At 37.6% G+C, this 21,472-nt stretch overlaps 1 protein-coding gene across 1 annotated transcript; it reads left to right on the top strand.

Annotated features, from left to right (window-relative positions):
* The first annotated feature begins 5,521 nt into the window (after window positions 1-5,521).
* PRKAA1 (protein kinase AMP-activated catalytic subunit alpha 1) lies at window positions 5,522-20,795 on the top strand. Its single transcript, XM_031061138.1, has 8 exons — window positions 5,522-5,661; window positions 7,507-7,600; window positions 9,300-9,444; window positions 11,120-11,207; window positions 12,089-12,313; window positions 14,574-15,060; window positions 15,437-15,563; window positions 17,625-20,795. Exons 2-8 carry the CDS (start codon window positions 7,541-7,543, stop codon window positions 17,867-17,869), a joined length of 1,377 nt encoding a protein of 458 aa, XP_030916998.1. The 5' UTR covers window positions 5,522-5,661; window positions 7,507-7,540; the 3' UTR covers window positions 17,870-20,795.
* The last annotated feature ends 677 nt before the right edge of the window (window positions 20,796-21,472 follow it).

Here is a 21,472-nt window from a genome sequence, read left to right as displayed (position 1 = left end):
CGGGAGCGCCGCTCGGAGCGGGGCTTGCGCGTGCTGAGCTGCCGGGGTGGGACTTGCGGTCCCGCTGCGGGAGGCAGCGACTGAGGCAGAAACAGCTTCCTCATCTGTGCTTGCGGAAATAACCGCTGGGAGCTAAGTGCTGGCTCTGTTCAGAACAACAACCGGGCATGTAACGAAAGCAGGGAGCCTAAATCCTCGAAGCTTCGTATGTTGCATTTTGATGCTCCAGTACGAACTCTCGATGCCCTTGTAAGGAAGGCAAGATTTCTCTCTCTCTACAGAGAAATAAGTTTAAAAAGATGGGTCTGGGATTGTGGATTAGTTGGTAACACAGCTGATATGCAGATACGGAAAGTCTTCATGTTTAATCTGTTTGACCAGTGGTTGTCAAAGTTTGTTTTTTTCAGCTCAAATAAAAAAAAATTCCAGTGTAGGGCTATGGATGCCATATGGCTTGTTTGAAGGCTGATAGAAATAAGGTAGAATTTAAACTTCCCCATAGTGCCATGCACCGTAGATGGCAGGACTGTGCATTAGTTTACACTGTTCCTGCTGCGTTGTTTGTGAGAACTTCAAATATTAAGCAAATCAAAAACATCCTTTCTCGAATGAGTAGAGCTAGGCTTAGGCTGTATACTTCATAAGAGTTGTGCGGGTTTTTTGTTTTTGTTTTTTTTTTGGGGGGGGGGGTCTTGGGGTTTTTTTTAGAGGTTTTTTTTTGGCGTTTTTGCTTTTGTTAACTTAATAAGTGCAGAAAAAAAACTCAATCTTCTTTTCTTCAGTGTAGATAATCCATTGTATGTGCTCTGCACAAGCTCTTTCAGCTATTGACATGTCCTGAAAAAAATAATGTATGGTAAAGAGGATGATATTTTGCTCTAGGAAGGCAGTAAAAAATATTTGGAAAGCACAGCCTTTTGAGTTTCTTTTTCAAGAGAAGCTTATAAAAGGGAGCCATTTGGGAGACAAATCCCCCCTGCCCATATGGCAGCTGGGGGACCATTTTTTACTGTACTGAAATTAGTACTTCCTTGAGTAGAGGAAAAAAAAAAGTAATACAGCAGAGAAGCATTAGGTTCTATTTCCTCAAGGAAGGACTGCCTGCTAGAGGGGAGGGGTCAGAGCTGTGTTTGTTCTGTGGTTTTTACCCAGCACACTGCAGAAGACTAGGACTGACATACCATCAATGTTCTAGTATGATCCTCAATTTCGGAGAGCACTGTTGCAGTACTGCTTTTCTTGTCTCCATATGAAGTACTGTTGTCTTGCTTCAGCTGTGCTTAATAAAGAACATTTTATCCATGATGCACTGATTTTCCTCTTGACCACACATTTTCTTCTTCTTTTCATATCTGACCAATATCAGATCTGCAATTGTTTTTCTGTTTTCATAATTTCCTTCTCTGGTGATATGGTTTCATCAATTGACATAAGGTGAAAAACATGTGTTCACTTCTTAAAATTAAATTAGGATATACCTTGAGCTCATGTAATGTAAAGGGTCAGGCAAATGGCTAAGTGAATGTTTTATTCTAACAGTGGTGGCAGCCTGAAAAAATCAGACTGGAATATCAGTGTTTTATTTGGTAATTGTGAAAGGTCTCCTGCTGTCGCTTTCAGATGAATTCATGCTGCTGGTAGCTGTCACTGGTGTGATTCTGTCCACTTTATCATTTTCACCTGTCTGTGCCACTCTGAATGAATTCTGAGTGACTTGGTTTACCTGACTGTGCCTCAGATGGGCAGCTGCAGAAATGGCTGTTCCTAGCCATCATCTAGACAAAGCTAAAATGCCACTAAAGTGAAAAGCTGAGGTGGCAGAATACTGAATCTGAACCAATTGTATGAGACACATTCATGTTCAGGACTTCACTAGGATTCAGTGTAAAACATCTATCCCTATTTCCATCATTTTTAAGCACTTTCCTATGAAACTAGATGCAAACTTATTTCCAGATACCTTTTTTTAAAGTTACCTTTCATAAAAGGGAGAGTACTTTGGCTTCCAGTGGTCCATACTGAGACTATAAGGGTTATTAAATATACAATAATTGTTCCAGCTCTCTATATCTAGAGTATCAACACTGTTCTGTATAGACTGCAAACCAAGTGGTCTGGTCATGACAATAAGGCCACCTGTAAATGAGCGGTGCAAGTCAGTATGGTATCTAATGTTGTGCAGCAAGATGGCTTTGCACAGCACAAACTGTTGGTGTTTAGGGTTTTTTCCCATGTTAGTGCAAATATTTGTATAGCTCATACTCTTAAAAAACTGCTTCCCTCTGAGCATTGGATTGGCTTTTTGGCCTGCTGCAAATAGTTTCATGAAATACAACATAGCCTTCAGATTACTTTTTTTCTCTAAAAACTTAATGACTGATACCTGTATTTCATGAGTATGTTGTATTTGGCCTGCATGGCCTCAAAATAAGTTTTTTTTTTCCATTTGAAGAACTGTTCAACAAGATACTCTTCCTCCTGCACTTCTACCATTAATAATAAGTGACTGCTGCTTTGAGACTGTCACTGTCATGAAAATCTTGATGCTATGCAAAGCCATGGTGAAGTTTGAAGACAATTAGTATTGTCAGAAAAAAAAGAAATATAGGAATATACTATGTCTGTTAATTTAATTTTTTTTTGCAGAGATTATTTTGAAAGACTGATAGCTAGTTGAGGATTAGGGTACATTCCCTTTTATAGGTAAAACTTCCATCAAGTGGTAATGCAAAGTAGATTTCAGGAAGGTAACACTGGCTGCTTACGTTTCTACATGATGTTATCGTCTGGGGTGACGCTTTCACTTCTGTCCTAATGTTGAATTCAAAAGTGTCAGCAGTCTGTTACCAGTTGGTGTCTGCTGTTTTACTGGTAACAGATACCTTGAACTGTATCCAGGAAAGGCTATATGTATCTTAAAAGGCTAGATTTGTTATAATTTCAAATTGAATTCAAGTAAGCCAAACGTTTCTGAAGAATATAGAGATTGAATTTGAAATGTCTTAAGCAAGAGAATAGGCTTTCTGGGATCTTTCTGCACTGGCACCGCACCACAGTATGTTTTCATTACAATAAATTATTCAGAGCTGGTGGAGTTGAAGAAGCAGAAAATCTTGTTTTCTCCCAGTCAGTGAATAAAATTAAAGCTTGAGGCTCACAGCCTTGAAGGCTGTGACAGCTAGAATTGGTTTCAGTCAACTGCAAATGTTACTGTTTAATTACTTTGAACGAAAATTGTTCTGAAAAGCTCTTTTCTTACTTGCCTTGCATATGGAGAATAGATTGTAGCTAATGAATTACTTTCTAATGTTTTTCTGAGTGCTAATGGAATTCCAGTCTAAGGTAGACTGACAAATCAGAAATGAAACAAAGTGGCTTAAAAATAAGACTTTATAACCCAGTGCATATCAGAACCGTGTATTTATGTTGTAAGCTGTAGACTTGGTCGAATATGTATGCTACTTACTGTATTAAACACCATCTTCAATGTACTTTGTACAGCAAAAGAAGATGCAGATTCATGTGTTTGACCAAAAGATTTTTTGCTTGGTTTCTAAGAAGTTGTTTCATACTAACAAAAACCAATGTTACATTTTAACTTACTGATTAAAGTTGTGTTTGTTTTTTTTTCTTTGTTTGTTTTGTTTGTTTTTTGTTTTTTTTTTTTTTTCCGAATAATCCTGGTGTACATTAGTTCCCATTATAGGTGGGTAAAGACTTTACAATTAGACTAGTTGCTTTTCTAATTTTTGTCATTTTTAATGATGATTCTTTACTCCTGAGGGTTTGAATGCAGGTGATATAATTTGTTTGATTCCTTTAAACTGCAATCACATTTGAAGAAAATAAAGGGAATGTAACTGCTTTGATTGTAAGTCTGGTTCAAAGCAAATAATTCTCATACATTTCTAGGCACCTACCTGCCACCGCTTTGTGATCTCTCTAGAACTTGTTATAGATTCCAGCTTTGTCCTGCTTTCCTCAGTAGTGCAAATATGCCTGCACAGCACTTTGTTTATTGTGGCCCTTCTGAATTAGGAGATGTCTTTTCATCCTAATCAAGAGCTCTTTTGTTTTTCCATGTGCTAAACCTGTCTCAGTGCAGCATTATGATGGTTCTGAGTCTTGGGTAATCCACTGTTTAGTTCCCTACAGGAATTCAGAATGTTTAATTTTATAGGTGGCTGTCTTGTAAGAAAAAGCATACAGATGTTTATCATTATCTTCTGCCTCTCTGCTAAGAGCTTCTCACTTGCATTGGTTTTTAGCTTGATATAGAGGCAGAAGGCAGCAGGAAGGTATTTTCTGCTGGAATGAGATTTACAGATTGATGGGTGTTTGTTTATTCCATCCGAATTATCTGTTGAACACAGAGAGATTTTTTGGATCACTGCTGTTTAATCACAGCTTCCCGTGGATATATAAAATTAATCTTGAAGCCCAGGGCTTATTTAAATTCTCAAGTGAGGGTAGGCACCCAAATGAGTGAGTATTGTGTCAGCAATGTTCTGTTACAAATGTCTATTCACGTGGACAAGGAAGAGCCATGCGTGTGTCTGGAGAATCTGGCTTATCTTTTGAAAGTAGAAGTCAGGGTGGCAAATAAATGGTGATATTATAATCACTGCATGTGGCAGCCATGCAGACAGGGAAGCCTTCTGGTAAAAGAGATACTTAGCTTCTCGGTGTTCCATCTGTGATGATGTTTTGGGTTTAAGAAAAATATTCTCATGGATTTTGCTGTGTCTACTCCCAATAGCACTTGCAAAGTTAAGGACTTCAAGAGAGGTAACCAACTGTGAAATAGTTTATACTTTTTACTTCCTCTGTTTAAAGAGCAGTGAAACCATCCTTAGTTTCTTTTCCACTTCTAGGAATGCATTAGGTTGCATGTTTTTCCTTGTTTTTCTTTGTTTCTGTTCTATTTTTAGTAAATTTCTTGTCACAATTGCCGCTTATTTAAATAGAATAAAGCTCTGTTGTTAACTGCACAGAATGTGGAGCTGTCAGACTATCCAAGGACAGATATATTTTTATAAGTAAACTGATCAGGTACTTACACTGGTAATTCAGAGCAATTGCTGAAGCAGGCTTCTGGAGGGAGTGATAGGAGTGATCCTTGCAGATGAAGTAGAGGAGGTACAGAAAAACATGTTTGAGTGGGTTGTTGGAGTGACACAATGTGTGGAAATGCTCTCTCTAATTAGCAAGGATGGCAGGGTTTGGGGATATGCTTTGCTTTTTTTTTTAAATCAATATTGCAAGAAATGTTATGCTGCAAGATTTCTGCTGGTTACAATTAAGGAATTTCTTACATATATACATCTTCTAATGATAGAATTCTGGGAGAAATTGGAGTAGGCTGAAGAAATTCCATATCATCTGGCGTTCAGCCTACCCAAAGATAATGGGGATATGTGGAATGTTGGTGTCTTATCCTGGCTACATTCAAAAAGGAGAAACAATGTCTTAACTGAGCAGTTGAAAACCTTGACTAAATACTTCCTTGTTTCTTGCAGTTGGAAAACATGAGCTAACTGGGCATAAGGTTGCTGTGAAGATCCTGAATCGACAGAAGATTCGCAGCCTTGATGTTGTAGGCAAAATCCGCAGGGAGATCCAGAACCTCAAACTCTTCAGGCATCCTCATATAATTAAGCTGTAAGTTTTGCTTACTGTAATCAAGATTTCTTAGACAGTAATCTCATTTTGCTCTCACTGATCTGAAATACATTTAAAGGGCAATACTACAAACAGTAGTATTACTTATTATTATAAGTATATAACTATACTTATCTTGTCAGAAAAATAACCAGCTTTAAAGTATGCAACTGTGCCCTCTGTAATGTGTTTTTACAAAGCTGGGTTTTACTGCAGGCTGGAGAGTTTCCATTAGATCTTTGCTTAGACATTCTCTGGACAGGTGTACGAAAGGTAATGTCATGACAAGATATTTCTGGTAGCAATCATCTCTGAGTTTAGTGACTACTTCAGTTTTCTTTTTCTGTTTATATTTGTTTTCTTTTTCCCCTGCTTGGAAAATGAGAACAAGAGTGTAAAGGTAATTTCTTTAGCAAGTTTATTGTATCTTTTCAAAGCGTTTTTAGTGATGTGCTGCTCATTGATATATGTTTTTTCAGTGTAGGTGGTGCTCTGCAAGATTTTTTGAATTAAGGATGTAAAGTTTGATAAATTTGATTGCTGTTTCAGAAATCTTCAGTGTAGTGGCTAGCCTTTGTCTAAATGTGGTATTTAAAATATGCCTGATTACATCTGTTAGTTGATCAATAGTTCATTGGTGGATTTCAGAGTAAAACTATGTCCCAGAGTAGACCCCTCATGTCTCGTCTGTAGTAATAAATTATAAGTAACATTGATTTTCTTTGACTCTAATTTTCTGTTAAAAATATTCTGCACTTTCAGAGTGTGGGTGACTTCCACTTTCTTAGTCATGATGTGGGTGGTTGTTTTATTGGTAGAATTTTGTCTACAGACCCCACTGCCACTGGCAGATGCCGCGTTTCTGCGCTACCTTTATTTCTTTATTTGAGCAACAGCTGTTACACTGAAGCTAAATTACACTGTGTAAGGTCAACTCACCCACTTCTTCAGTGAGCTAGTTTTCAGAAGGCTGTTGAGCTGATTTGTCAGCAAAATTGCTAGTGCTTTTAGTTAATCTGTGAATGAGTCCAAAGGGCATACCTATATCCAGAACAGAATAGGAAATGTCAGTGCACCACGTGACATACCAAGGTGAAAGAAGAATGTGTGCTTGTGGTGTTGCTAAACTGAAGACAGTTTAGCAGATTTGAGATGACAGTTTCTTTCTTAGGGAATCACAGGGAAAATTTTTTCTTTTGCATGTGGAATGCTGTAAATAGAACAAATGAAACAATTTTTAGGTAAGGATATTAGAAAAAATTAAAATCTCTTAAATTTTGATTTTGTCCTTAAACTTGTTATTTCAAAGCTTCAAAGTTGTGTTTTTAGAATATAATTGAAGTAGAATGATAAAAATATAACAACCAGAGATCAATACTCTTAATATTCATTGTTATTAAGGGGAATTTTTTCCTAGTCTCAAAGTACACTTTTTCATTTATGGCAAAGGAATTTTTTTGCATGTTAATGTTGAAAAGTGTGTATTTTTGCAATACTAGCAAAGTCCTTTTGAAGTCCCTTTTCACTGCATCAAGCTGTTGATGAGGCAGCGCTGTTTTATACAGTCTTATAGTCTTAAAGAAATCACTTGTCCCTCTGAAAGAGCAAGGACTGATATTCCTAATAGGGATTACAAATTTTCTGCTAGTCTTTGCAATGGTGGCATCACACAGTGAAAGGAGGGTAAAAAGCTTCTGAAAAATATTGTCATTCCAGTAGCTGTAGATTGATTGTAACTATTTTAAAGTATATTTTTTATCTGATTATTTGTATGACTTCGGTTTTAACTAAATGTAACTAGTGTTTTACTGAGTGTGTAGACTAATATATACCTTCTCTTATCAGGTACCAGGTCATCAGTACACCCACTGACATTTTCATGGTGATGGAATATGTTTCAGGAGGAGAACTGTTTGATTATATCTGTAAAAATGGAAGGGTAAGAAGTAGTCCAGCTCTGCAAATCAGTGACTTGCATTTTGTTACTACATTTGCAGCTATCCTGTGTCACTCTACACTGAGGGGACAGACTTTTGGGTATCTTTTTGGGTATCTTTGTCAGAATGATACAATAAAAAGTTTTCTTTTCTCAAAAGAATATTATGATTAGTGTAGCGCAAGGTTTATGATTGGAGTAGCACAGGATTTCTATGAGCAGAATGAATATACTATAATTTATAAGTTGTGTAGTACAGAATTTTTACACAACCTAACTTGGGATATCTATTCACCTACACCCTCTGTACATCTGGTCAAATCTTAATACATATTTTGCTGTATCCATGTAACAGTCACAGTCTAGCCTTGAAAGTCTTGAACTCAAGTTCAGAGGAAGCAGAGGATGTCTGTGGCCACTGAGAAGTCCCAGATTTCATTCCCATTTAGGACTCATAACTGGTGTTAAAGCCATCAAACTCTGGCTGCTGTTGGAGTTCCATGTGTATGCCATGACAGTCATCCATGGCTCTCTGCTTGAGAACTAAAGGCTGATAACGCAGCAGATAATCAGCCCTGCACCCAGGAATCTTGAGGCTGGTAGGGAGGGGAAGAAGAAAACCGGTATATTTGCTTCACAGGACCTCCAGGACCTGATAATGAGGCAGAGGGCATGAACACATTACTTGCACGGTCACAGAATGGCTGCTTGCCTCACCAAGTGGCATTAATTAAGCTAACCACATTATCATGGGCTGGGAGCAAGGGGTACTGGTTACACCTTGTTAAATGTGAGTGTGTTTTCTTGTATTTGGTTTCAATTTTGCTGCTATCAATTAAAACATATTTTATGACTTTTTTTTTTTTTGAAATTACATATGGTTATATGTTAACACATTCAAAATCTTCATGCTTCATGTGTGACTTTGTCATAGCATTCTTCCTTTTTACTAATTCTGTTCATTTACAATGGCTGGGAATAAACCAGATGAATATGTACCCAACTGGAGTAGCTGAAAACTGTTTCTTTATATATCCCATTATTAGAAAGCTACCATTGTCCCCTTATTACTGTCTTCTACTATTAGAACAGCTTGTGTGGAAGATCTGAAGTCCCTTTTTACAGACTAGATGTATGGGATACTAGAGTTACTGGGACAAACTGATATGGATTATAGGTCTTTGTAGGAAATGCCCACGCAAGTCTGCTGTTAGGGACTAGCTGCTGAGAGCATAAATAGCATCTGAGGTTAATAATTTCTATGCTGCATTTCAGCAGCTTTTGCCAGCTTAAATCTTGCACTGTGCTTAAACATCATACTGATAATTCCAGTTATAAAAAGCTAAATGTTTCAGTGGTAATGTTTCTATTTAGTGAGCATGTAACATCTGCCAAACCCAATTTCAAAAATGTCAATAAGAACTTCCAGTGACTTTCTGAGTAAGTGGGTATGTTTGTTTGAGTCAGTTTAGAGCTGTGGTACAAACAAACATGATATAAGATATGAAGCTGCTTGCTACTAGTTTTGATAATCTATAAGAGTATCTATGAAGCTATATAAAGTATCAAATGATAAGTATAATTTAGTTATATATAGTTATATATAGTGTAGGTCATGGGAAAGTTTCCTCTGGCTAGTAAAAATGAAAAACAAGTTAACTTCCACTGTCTCTTAATTATTTAAAATCTTTGTCTGTTATAGCTTGATGAGAAGGAAAGTAGACGTCTGTTTCAGCAAATCCTTTCTGGTGTGGATTACTGTCACAGGCACATGGTAGTGCATAGAGATCTGAAGCCTGAAAATGTGCTTCTTGATGCCCACATGAATGCTAAGATAGCTGACTTTGGTAAGTATTGCTTTATTTTCCTACCTGATTGCATTTCTGGTGTTAGATCCTGTTAATAACGATAGGAAATGTTAAACAAAGTATGTATATTTTAGTATCCGGGTGGTGGGATACTACAGAGGAACATAAAGAAAATAGATGTAAAGCAAAATAATGTTCTTGCACATTTATTGAACTTGTTTTCCTCTCAAGCTTTCTTGCTTTCTCTTGAGGTATTTTCTATGACTGGCTGAAATTGAAAAGTGATTGGTTTGGTTTCACTTAACAATATTTTCTCTGAAATGCTAAGTAAACTTAGGTTCTGACCTTTCTTTTCTTCAAAACTCACTCCTTTTCTGTTTCACCATCTGTAAAATGTAGATGCTTAGTTGTCCTGGAAGAACAGTGCAGGGGCAATTCATCATCTTTATGAAGCTACAGTGTTATAGAAAAATACACTAGTCTTCCTGATTTGTTTATGTCAGCTATTCATGTCACAGCTGCAGAGAAGCCTTGAAGCTAGGTCTTGGAACCATCTGAGTCAGGAAACCTCACCTGACTAATCACATATAAGCATAGTAAGGTATCCATACTGATGTATCATGACAGATCTCTGTAGACATAGTGGATATTACCTGCTTACGTAAGTCTCCTGTGAAAGGTGTTAGGTAATGCTGAGTATGCAAAGTATGTTTTAAAAGCATGGTGTTCAACTGTGTGGGCCCCAGGAATCATATTGGTTTCTCATGTGAAGAAATTATTTGGATGAAATGGCTCACATGGTAAAAAAATGAAATAAAGTAACTTACAAAAACATCTTCCTGTAACTTAGTGTCAGCAAAACTGTAGCACTCATTTATTCATGAGCCGTGTATTAAACAAGAGCTTAATAAAAGCTTTTGTATGTTAGAATATGAAAGCTAGCCAAGCTGTACTCTTTCCCCTCCACATTCCTTGCTGACCCATGAAAGGGCATAATTCCTTCTTGGAGATTGAGTTCTTTGGTTAATGGTAGTCTTGATCATGCAGCCTCACTGAGGAAACTAGAAGAAATTTTCTACAGCTGTTAGACTATACTGAGTGCTGGTGAATGCAGGTGGCCTGGTTCTAAAGCTCATTTCTGTTGCTTACAGAGTATCTTAAAAGCAAATTACTAAACTGCAGTGATGCAGGAACCAGGTGCATAATGTAGGGGTGTAAATTGTAGTAAATTCATGTTTACTTCTCATATTTACTCCTTTCTTGTGTGTAACCTCTAACAGAATTTTAGGGAATTCTCTGGTAGCTTTTCCCACTTTGGCATTTTAGAAGAAAATGGGAATTTTAGTACTTTCTTGTTAATGACCAAAATCCTGTCTTGCTATACTGCTTCATCTCCCTTTGAGCCACTTTTTTCTCTGTCATGCCTGTGTCATCCAAATTTAACTGTTCTAGTATAGGACTGAATATGTTCTCAAATATCTCTAGACTGTGAGCAGTAATGGATTGATGCTACTTGGATTTCTGGTAAAATACATGGACGATTATGTGGCATGCTCATATAAAAATTCCATAGTTCCAAAAAATACTATTTCTTAACTGGAATAAATCTGTTAGTTTTCTATCTGAATCACTAGTTGTTTCTTCTAGGTGCTATATGCAATGTGAAATAATTTTGCTCCCTCAATTTTTAGTAGTTACTCTTATACACTTTCAGGTCTATCAAATATGATGTCAGATGGAGAATTTTTAAGAACGAGCTGTGGTTCCCCTAACTATGCTGCACCAGAAGTAATTTCTGGAAGGTAGTTTCTTTTATATTGGATACGCGTATGCATGTACTTCAGTCATGTTGCTGCTTGATTTTAAAGGGTACAAAAGTAGTTCAGTTGACAAGCTTTATGCTGAGAAACTGAGGGCTGTTAGTGGTATTGATAATTTTTAAAATGTTTAAAGCTTCTGTGAACTAGCTTTGAATAGTTCCTGTAAGGTAGAGGTGATGTCTAATGCCCCAAATGCATCGTGTACACTCTGCCTGAATTGCTGTAAAAATCTCATGTTCAGCTCAGATCTTGGAAGCTGAGGTGCAGAGTTACAGGCGGAGTCTGCTGTGAAGTTGAGTATCAGTGAAATACATGCTGCAGAGTAGATACTCATTTTGGAGGTAACTTCCATTTTTGTAAACCGTGATTGTCAAATCTGCTTTCAGCTACCTGCCCTGATATTGCCTCTTGTTGGTTGGAGGCCAGATGGCTCTTTTACTCTGGCAGGGGCACAGACTATGTGACACGTTCAGCTATATGGACTTGTCTTAAACTTTGCAGCCACAATTTGGGGGATAACTGACTTCTCACAGATTCCTCTAAACCATTGATAGCAATATATAACATGGGCATTCTTAGTAGTAGATGCATGTTTCTTTCAATTTGCCATTGTGCAAAATTGCACTATGGATTATTGTTACACATTAGAGAGGAAAAACTGTACTTGTGCCCTCTTATATATTAGAAAGGGAAGAGTACTGAAGTTCAAGGGAGGCACAGAATAGAACTGAAATGGTATAGTGCTTGCAAAATCAGTTGTCCCAAGTTCACATGCTTTTGATTACTGTGAGAGAACAGAAAAATGACAGAAAACATATTTAAATGTATTGAACACAAATCACTAATAATTATTTTTTTCACAGGTTATATGCAGGTCCAGAAGTAGATATTTGGAGCAGTGGGGTTATTCTCTATGCTTTGTTATGCGGAACACTTCCATTTGATGATGATCATGTGCCAACCCTTTTTAAGAAGATATGTGATGGTATCTTTTATACCCCTCAGTACCTGAATCCATCTGTAATTAGTCTTTTGAAGCACATGCTGCAAGTGGATCCAATGAAAAGAGCAACAATCAGAGACATTAGGTAAAACACTTGCTGATGTCTGATCACAAGATGCTGGAATTATAGTAGCACAAATACTCAGAACAAAGGAGTTATTCGTAGAGCTTGTCCGTGTTTTCTAGACTGAGATGAAAAATTCAGGTTGTGATGGCTTGGTTTTAGCTCTGATAGGGCTGATCTGCAGTAGACAATTAAGTATCTATTGGAGATCATAGTAAAACAAATTATTTATACTATATATGGAAATTCTGAGACAGTTTAGGTTTAAGACTGCTATAGCAAAGCTGTTTACTTGCATAATGGTTTGCAAAAATTACAGTATATAGACTTCTCTGGGGGAAGAAAACTGCCTTTGCTGTTAGGTACTAGTGGTCTCTACTGTAAATGTCTCTTTAATCTGATAACTACTGCTTTTATTCATATTTCTTCAGAGTCTGAAAAGTTATTTGTTAAGACTGAATATTCCACATGTAAGGCAACAATTTCTAGCTTCAAGGCACTGACATGAATTTGTGTATGAATGGTAATTACTTCACCAAGTACTGATAAGTTAAAGTTTGTAGGTAGAAAGAGAGATCATGGGCTCCAGATTCCAAGAGATAATTCTGGAGAAGTTGATTTGTGTTGACAAATGTGCACTGCATCAAATTAAAAAAAAGATAGCTGGGACAAATGTACTTTATGCAGCAGCCTAATTTTCTTCGTAAGAAGCTCAAAGGAAAGAATGTTGCTATACTACCATAGTGAAAAAGCTGCTTCTTTTAGGGTTGGAAGTTAGGAGATGAGCAACCTCAGTTGTGTTAAATAAATAGTGTGTGGTCAAGAAGCGGTGCAAAACAAATGTTGAAAAATGTTGGTTACAGAACCTGCCTGGAATTTGAATCCAAAACAGCTCTGTCCTATTACCCATATGACATGTCACCTCACAGTTTAAAGGACAAACTGAGTTTATTTGAATACCTTAATTCTTCTAGGGGTTGTATGTATGTGGATGCCAGGGGAAAGACCTGGTGCCATGAACAGTAACAGTTTTCCTCTGGGTTCAGTCCTCCCAGCTATGGCTGAGCCTATGGCTGTTATGATATGGGAAAATATTCTTCTGCTTCCAAATCAACTGTTTTTCTGATTAAACTATATTTTGCTCAGCACGTTCATGCTGAGGCACAGTGTTCTCAGGATCACTCTGAGTGGAGCTTAGTTCACTGTGCTGGTTTGGGCTGGAATAGAGTTGAATTTTTTCACAGTAACTGTATTTTGAATTTGTACTGAAAATAGTCTTGGTAACAGGTGGATGTTGTAGTTACTGCTGAGCAGGGCTTGCACAGAGACAAAGTATTTTCTGCTTCTTACACTGTCCTAACACAGCAGGCTGGGGGTGCACAAGGAATTGTGAGGGGACACTGCTGGAGCAGCTGACCCCAGCTGAGCACAGGCATATTCCATACCATATAGAGTCATACTCTGCAGTGAAAATAAGAGGAAGGCTGATGGGCTGGTCTGCTGGTCATCAGACATTTTGTGATGAGCAGTTGTTTTTATCTGCATTACTTGTCTTTCTTGGGTTTCCTTTTCACCTCTCTTGTGTTTTTGGATTTTTTTTCTGCTTAGATTTTTTTTTCAAAAAATTCTAATTATTAAACTGTTTTTATCTCAACCCTCAAATTTTTTGCACTTGTACTCTTCTGGTTCTGCCCCTTATCTCACTGGAGAGGACCAAGCAAGTAGCCGTGTGGTGCTTAGTTGCTGGCTGGGGTTAAACCAGTTGTTACCATCCTGTTTGATACCCAGTATGGGGCTTGAAGGTGTTGAGTTAAAAACAGATTTGAACAGAGCATATTAGATAAAATAATTATAAATTCTATCTGTATAATGTTTTTTTGTAAGGCTACCGATTTTTCTGTTCTCAGTATTGATTTATCAGATCTCTTCCATGTTCCATTTTTCTACATTCTTCTGTGATGTTTTCTCCTCCATTGCCATAATTTCAGTATCTTGAACATCCTTGGGCAGTCAAAATATTTCTACTAGTATTTCTTAGGAGCATAATTTAGACTTCTTGGAAGATTTACAAGCTATTTTGGAACATGTCTAGTAAAATCTTGTGCAGGCAGCGCTTACTTTATGTACTGTTTTATTGTCTGTGCTACAAGGGGTCTTGGAGTGGCAACCATTATTCTTTCTTCCAGCACAGACTAAAATTAATTTATATTTTAAAGGAATTTCCTGTTCAAGATGTTTTCTTTACTTACGTTTACTCAGATTTTTTAATTTTTAAATCTAGGGAACATGAATGGTTTAAGCAGGATCTTCCAAAATACTTGTTTCCTGAAGATCCATCATATAGCTCTACCATGATTGATGATGAAGCCTTAAAAGAAGTGTGTGAGAAGTTTGAGTGCACAGAAGAGGAAGTGCTAAGTTGTCTGTACAGCCGAAATCATCAGGACCCTCTGGCTGTTGCTTATCACCTCATTATAGATAACAGAAGAATAATGAATGAGGCCAAAGACTTCTACTTGGCCACAAGTCCACCAGATTCTTTTCTGGATGATCACCACCTGTCTCGCCCTCACCCTGAACGAGTGCCATTTTTAGTAGCTGAAGCACCACGTCCTCGCCACACCCTTGATGAGCTGAATCCACAGAAGTCAAAGCATCAAGGTGTAAGGCGGGCTAAATGGCACCTGGGGATACGGAGTCAGAGTCGACCAAATGATATCATGGCTGAAGTTTGTAGAGCAATTAAACAACTGGATTATGAATGGAAGGTAACAAAATAGAGGACCTTTACAGCAAACAACAATGCATTTTGGTTTGAGCTGTGTAGTTACATAGACCAGACATCTGAAACTGTTATCATATTCTGGCATTAATCTCATGTGCCTATGCTGTCGGTGTTTGCTGTGCCAGAAGGGTGTTGGGGGGAGAATGTACATGCTGACAGGAAAAAAAAAAGCTAAAATTTTCTCTTGGGGATGCAGTAATATATTTCTCTTGGCTAAAAAATCCCCAATAACCCTGAAGTCCAACAGGTAGTGAAGTCTGAAATCACTTGGTAAATACTAGTGACTTGAAAGGACAAAAACAGTATGCTGTGATTTTTAAGCAGTTCTGGTTAACTGACTCAAATCTCTCTCCTACTAGGTTGTAAATCCATACTATCTGCGTGTTCGGAGGAAGAATCCAGTAACAAGTGCATATTCCAAAATGAGTCTCCAGTTGTACCAGGTGGACAGCAGAACATACTTACTGGACTTCCGTAGTATTGATGGTATGTGAAGAGTTACTTAAGTTAATTGAGTCCTAGGTGAAATCATTCTACTTGCAAACATGTCTTCATTTACTTATTTAGAAGAGAAGTAAGTGTTGCCCTTTTTTTATTTTAAATCAATCTAACCTGTATTAGTGTTTCCTTATTCCTTCCTGGACTAGTGTCGCTGTGATACGTGCTTAGCTGCTGCATCTCATTTGCTTTTTTGCTATATCAGCTCCTGAGGAGCTGTATTTTTTGTCTGCATCAGAACTAATACCAGTAGTGCAAAAGGGGACAGGATTGTTGGAGGAGAGGCAACTTAAGCTGCCTTTGGAGCCTCACCCCAAACTTAAACATTAGTTTAGATCTGAACTAAGCATGTGAACAGTGTCTTCTAGTGAAGATAAGCGTGACATCTAGGCATTTAAATTTTACTTGGACTGTACTTCATTGTACTGGGTCTGACAGAGATGGAGTTAATTTTCTTCCTAGCAGCCTACATGATGCTGTTTTGGATCTGTGACTAAAACAGTATTGAAAACACACTGCTGCTGAGTGTTGCTCAGCAGCACTGGCATAGTATCCAGCGTTTCTTTTTCCACACTACTGTGTTGGGAGGGGAGCAACAGCTCTGCAGAGCCATGTTGAACAAAGGGATGTTCAATGCTGTATTATGTTATGCCCAGCAAAAAAGGGGCTTTTGGGGAAGGTAGCCTTGAGACTGGTTGGGCATCAGCCTGCTTGGAGATAGTGAGAGGTTGCCTTTGCATCACTTTCCCTCCCCCACACCTTACTTAAAACTGTTTATTTCTACCTGTGCGATTTTCACTTTTGCCTTTCCAATTTTCTTCCCCTTTGCTCTGACATATCAGCTGCAAGGCAAAGTTCTACTAGTAGCTAAAATTTGAGGTAGGAATTTTGTGCTTGAAGGAACTAAAATCTTGAAAGCATATAGTTTAACCTGTACAAAAATATATTTTATGGAGTGACAGTAGCACAGTATACAAAGCCTGGTTAGATGAAATGAGCATAGGAGCTAACAGAGACTGAACACTTGTTTATGGGCATAGTAGACTAAAGGAAAATTACCTACAGCCACTGGTGTAGATGACATACCTAGGAAAACATTGCATGGAAAAAAGGACTTTTTTTTTTTTTTGGACTGCTTAGAGCTGTGCAGCTCTGGGAGGGCAGTCTGCTACAATCCTGGTTTCCACTTTTGAGGAAATACAACAAATCTGTGCCCTTGGGTTGTATCTCTTCCAGTAGTTAAACTGATCTGACATTCCTTCTCTCTGCCATAGTTAACGGTTCTTTGTTTTCATAACAATTTGTAAATTTAAGTAGCTTTGTGTAAACAAGAGGTATTGCCTTTTCGCTGATTTCTCCTGAAATAATTTTTCATGAGCCAGCTTAGAGCCAAGTTAATGTTCAGTATTTAAAATAAGAATAGAGATGCTTCAGCAGAACACTACTATTAAAATGAAACTATTTTCTCTTCATACTGAAGGTAAAGATCAATTGCTGCAACTAAATTTTTACCATACATTCTATGGTAAAGAACTTTCAAAAGAGAAGAATAAATGAATGCAGATGCTAACAAGTATAATGCTGTAATGAATTATCATGAAATATAAATAATAACAACATATAAATACCCAAAAGAGAAAAAAATAGAATAAAAATAGATTGTGGAAAAAACATCTACAAACTGCTCTTGAACTTAATCTTATGATACTGACCTATTTTTGTTTTGAGTAACCTAAGTTGCACAGTTGGCTGCTGAAATCAGTTCATGAAAAATATAATTAGTATCTAGTTCTAGTCTGAACTAGATGTAAATAGTTCTGAAGTATAGTTCAGAGCATAGAAAGAATTAGCATAAGAACATTTGCTGTTGTGCTACTATGTATACAAGCTTTTATTTTGTATCAAATGCTGTTTGCAAAAGCTGTTCAGTTATTAATCAAGATTTTAAAAGACAAGATTTTGAAGTGTGAGAAGGGAAGATATTTGCTCTTCCTAGAACTGATTTTTTTTTTTTTACCAAATTTTCCTCTTCTCTTCCGTTGTTCCCAGATGAAATTGCTGAAGCGAAGTCTGGGACTGCAACTCCACAGAGATCAGGTTCTGTGAGCAACTATAAATCTTGTCAAAAAGATTCAGATGCTGATGCTCAAGGAAAATCTGCGGATACATCCCTTACCTCATCAGTCAACTCTTCGCTTGACTCTTCCACAGCTGATGTAACTCCAAGACCAGGGAGTCATACAATTGAGTTTTTTGAGATGTGTGCAAATCTTATTAAAATACTTGCACAGTAATTTTGAAGATGGGCTTATTTCTTTTAGAGCAATAAGCATGCCTAAATCATAGTCAGATGCTTCCAATTATAATCAAGTGAAATTAACTAAGGCGCTGAAAAAGCTAGCCACAGAATGCAACTTGCACGGGGATAAAAATTATTATGGGCAGTTAACATGTATTATTTTGAAGCTGGAGTGAATTCTGATTGCCTGTTGTTCAATAGCATAACACAGGTACAGGAAATAACATGCCCTTTGGGTAGTGTTCGTAACATTTTACCTGGAGTGCAAAATAGGCTGCCTATAACATATAAGCTAGATGGACCTCCTTGTTTTTTTATCTAGTTATACATATATCTGATGCACTGTAAGTTACATACACGTACTAGTTCAGTGATCTCAGTATGACTTGTTGGTCACCCTATACATTTGTGACTCAGAACTATAAGCATCTCCTAACAGATGTTATGTGTTAAAACTGCTATGTTTCTTCCCCTTTATTTGACAAAAAATAATAAAGAATGCTATGATGTGTTACAATGTACTACTTTTAACAAAAAGTGTTGTTAAAGGCATGCAAATCTGGCCAGTTGGAAATGTGTAGGTGCTCTGTAGTGAACTGAGGGTGAAAACTCTGTGGACAGTGAGTAGAATGATTGAGTCCATAACAGTGGCAGGATACTTAATGCTGAGAAGATGTGGCATCCCATGGACTAAACCAAAATGTTGCTTTGTGGAGAACCTGTCAGGGAGATCCTCCTTGTCTGTATGTGTTATCGTAGTGTGGTAGCAGCACAGCAGCTCCCCACTGCAACTGCAGACCAGGAATCCTTTTCCTTAGAAACATGTCCCTGTAGTTAAGAGCAGAGCCTGAGGGCTTTTTCATGCTATTCCAGAATCTGAAATTTACAGGTTTTTAGCATATATGTTCATACTTCAATACAGCTGGTTATCACCTTACATTATACTATATAGTATTCATATGAAGTGAAAACCACATACACAGGTTTCTAATTTTTCCCAGGCACCCTCTATAGGAAACTTAGCTATTTAATGTAACTGAATTAAACAGTCTAACTTTTCAGTTGAACATTGAAAACTGATCATGACAACTTGAGTGTTAGAGTTTTTAATTGTAGACTGCAATTACCCATAATAAAAGTCCTTCTGCATTTATGGTTTTTGCAGCATTTCAGGAAAAAAATTGAACTTTGTTAAAATCACAGGTAGTACTTCCATGAATATCTTTAGTCTCTTTAAATGGGATATAATTAGCCCATGGTTCCATTTTCCTCTGACACTTAGACATAAACGGTCATAAAATATTTAGGTTTGCATTCAAGACTTAATGCTTGCTTCAAAATAATATTCACGATCTACATAGTTTCAGAGGTTGCTCCCCAAGGAAGAGGCTGGAACTCTAGGCATTACTGAGCAGTGAAACCTGGACTCTTCACATGGATGGAAATTCTTGCCAATGGCTGAGATTTTATCCATGGGAAACTGCTAGCTACAGATGTAGGAACAGTTAAATCCTGGCCAGCTGGCTGCAGCTCAGAAATTTGCATGCACAGAATCTGAAGAAACATAAGGCTGTTTTGAAGCCCCTGAACTGCTCTAACTGTATTTTGAACTGGGTGATAGTGAGGTCTGTCTCAGAGGTGGGTACAAGTTTACAACTTCATTTTTTTATCCTCATGTGTCACAGATGGTCCCTGTAGGGATATTGGCTGTATCACTGTACTTTAAAATGGAAGATTTTCCAAAGTGGAAGTTAGTATAAGAAGCTGAGCCCCAAAACTTTAGGATGCCAATGTGAGGGACCAGTTTCAAATCCTACAAAGAAGTCCTGTCTTTAGTCTTGTACGAATTGGTACTGATGTACTGAATAAATCAATGTGTTCATTTTTGTTACCCTTTATTTTGGAATTAAGTATTGCACTTGTATTAACACTACAAACGCACAGGTTTTTAAATTGTAGCAATTCCTCATCTGGAATTGGTTTGGGATCACTTGCATGTATTGAACTATTTATAAATGTTATCTGCTCCTTGTAATGCTGACAACACATGCAAGGTGTAAAGATGCAAAATAGTTCTTAATTTTATATACCTTTTCAGCCCTTTTGTGCTTTAAGATAACCCTGGTTTGTCCTTAGTTTTGGTATCAGGAAGTTAAAGCAAGTTTTTGGCAGAAGTGTACAATATATGCAGTTGTAAATAAAAGTGCATTTTTATGGTAGATCAATTTTGATGGCCAAAGGTTTTCTGATTGAATTGAGATTTTTATAGGGAGGGGGAGGGGTAGAAAGGGGCACACTAACAACCCAGTTGAACCCAGTTGCCTGTTGTGTGACTTTCCTATGCTTTGTAGATCTTGCTGTTGAAATTGCTTTCTTCACATGTTCCTACTGATCTTGCAGACCTTTAGGATTGCACTAGAAGCTGCCAATAGGCTGTGAAATGAAACTTCACCGAGAGAGCTGCCAGAGTTGTAAGGCAGTTTATGCAGATACAAAATCTGGTAAAGTGTGTTACTCTGTATTCCCAAGCTTACTCCGGTTGGAGTACAATGAGTTACCTTGTCTTTGTATTGTAATTTTTTCAGTAACATGGATGAACCTGGGCTGTCCATGTGCAATATTAAATCACTAGGTAATGGATAAAATTTCATCTTGGTGGTGCAATATGAAGAAAAAAAAATCCTTTCATGTTTGTCTTGATATGAGTGTTTAATACAAACTTCGAGCTAAATTTTATTTTACCAGTTGATTACCATTGTAAGATTCAAAGTCCTGTTCTTTAACAAAGATGTGCCTACTTCCTGTTAATTTCTTTTGACAAAGCTGAATGGCAAAAATGCTTGTTTCTAACTGTATAACTTTTTAAACTTTCAAAACTAAAAACTAAGTAAACATAAAATACTGAACCATCTTGTTTGAAACTGTGTGTTTGCTGTTTTCTAGGATTATATGTAAGTGGACAAGAACCATTACGCTTGTTTTAAAAGCAACAGCTATTACAGTTATAGAAAAGGCAGCAACGTCACAAAAATGACAGCAGATTTCCCAGCTGGCCAGGCCGGTGCACCAGCTGTGCTTGCCTGATCTGACTGACCCTTTCCCCCTCGATCTTGTAAACTCTTGCTGCAGAAAAGGAACTCGAGAGAGAACAAACCCTGATCACGTCTTTTGTGCCCCTGTAGTGATGCGCCTCCTCTCGCATCTTCACTCAGCCTTTCCCTCGCACCACGGATGGGGCTTTTCGTTCGGTATTGGTCCAGTTTTAAACACTACCGCCCTGCAGTTTTAAACCCTGTCTTCTCTTTCTGTTCAGGGTTTTTGTTTGGTTTGTGTGTTTGGGTTTTTTTTTTTTTTTTTGCGAGGGGGAGGGGTTGAAGTGTTGTTTTGTTTTGTTTTGGGTTTTTTTTGGGTTTTTGTTTTTTTTTTTTTTTTTTTGGTTTTTGTTGTTTTGTATCGGGCTTTTTTAATGGAGGCTGGTGGGGTATTTTTGTGTGTGTGCGCGTGTGTGTGTGTGTGTTTGTTTTAGTTGCGGTGGTGGTTTTTTCCCCGTGTAAAAAGCCGTGTTTGTGAGCCTGGCTCACTTCTCCTTACGGGACTT

The sequence above is a fragment of the Geospiza fortis genome, unplaced genomic scaffold (assembly GCF_000277835.1).
Source record: "Geospiza fortis unplaced genomic scaffold, GeoFor_1.0 scaffold163, whole genome shotgun sequence".
In the NCBI taxonomy this organism is placed as follows: domain Eukaryota; kingdom Metazoa; phylum Chordata; class Aves; order Passeriformes; family Thraupidae; genus Geospiza; species Geospiza fortis.
Note: the sequence above shows the minus strand (reverse complement) of the source record. Positions and strands in the feature narration are given on the sequence as shown.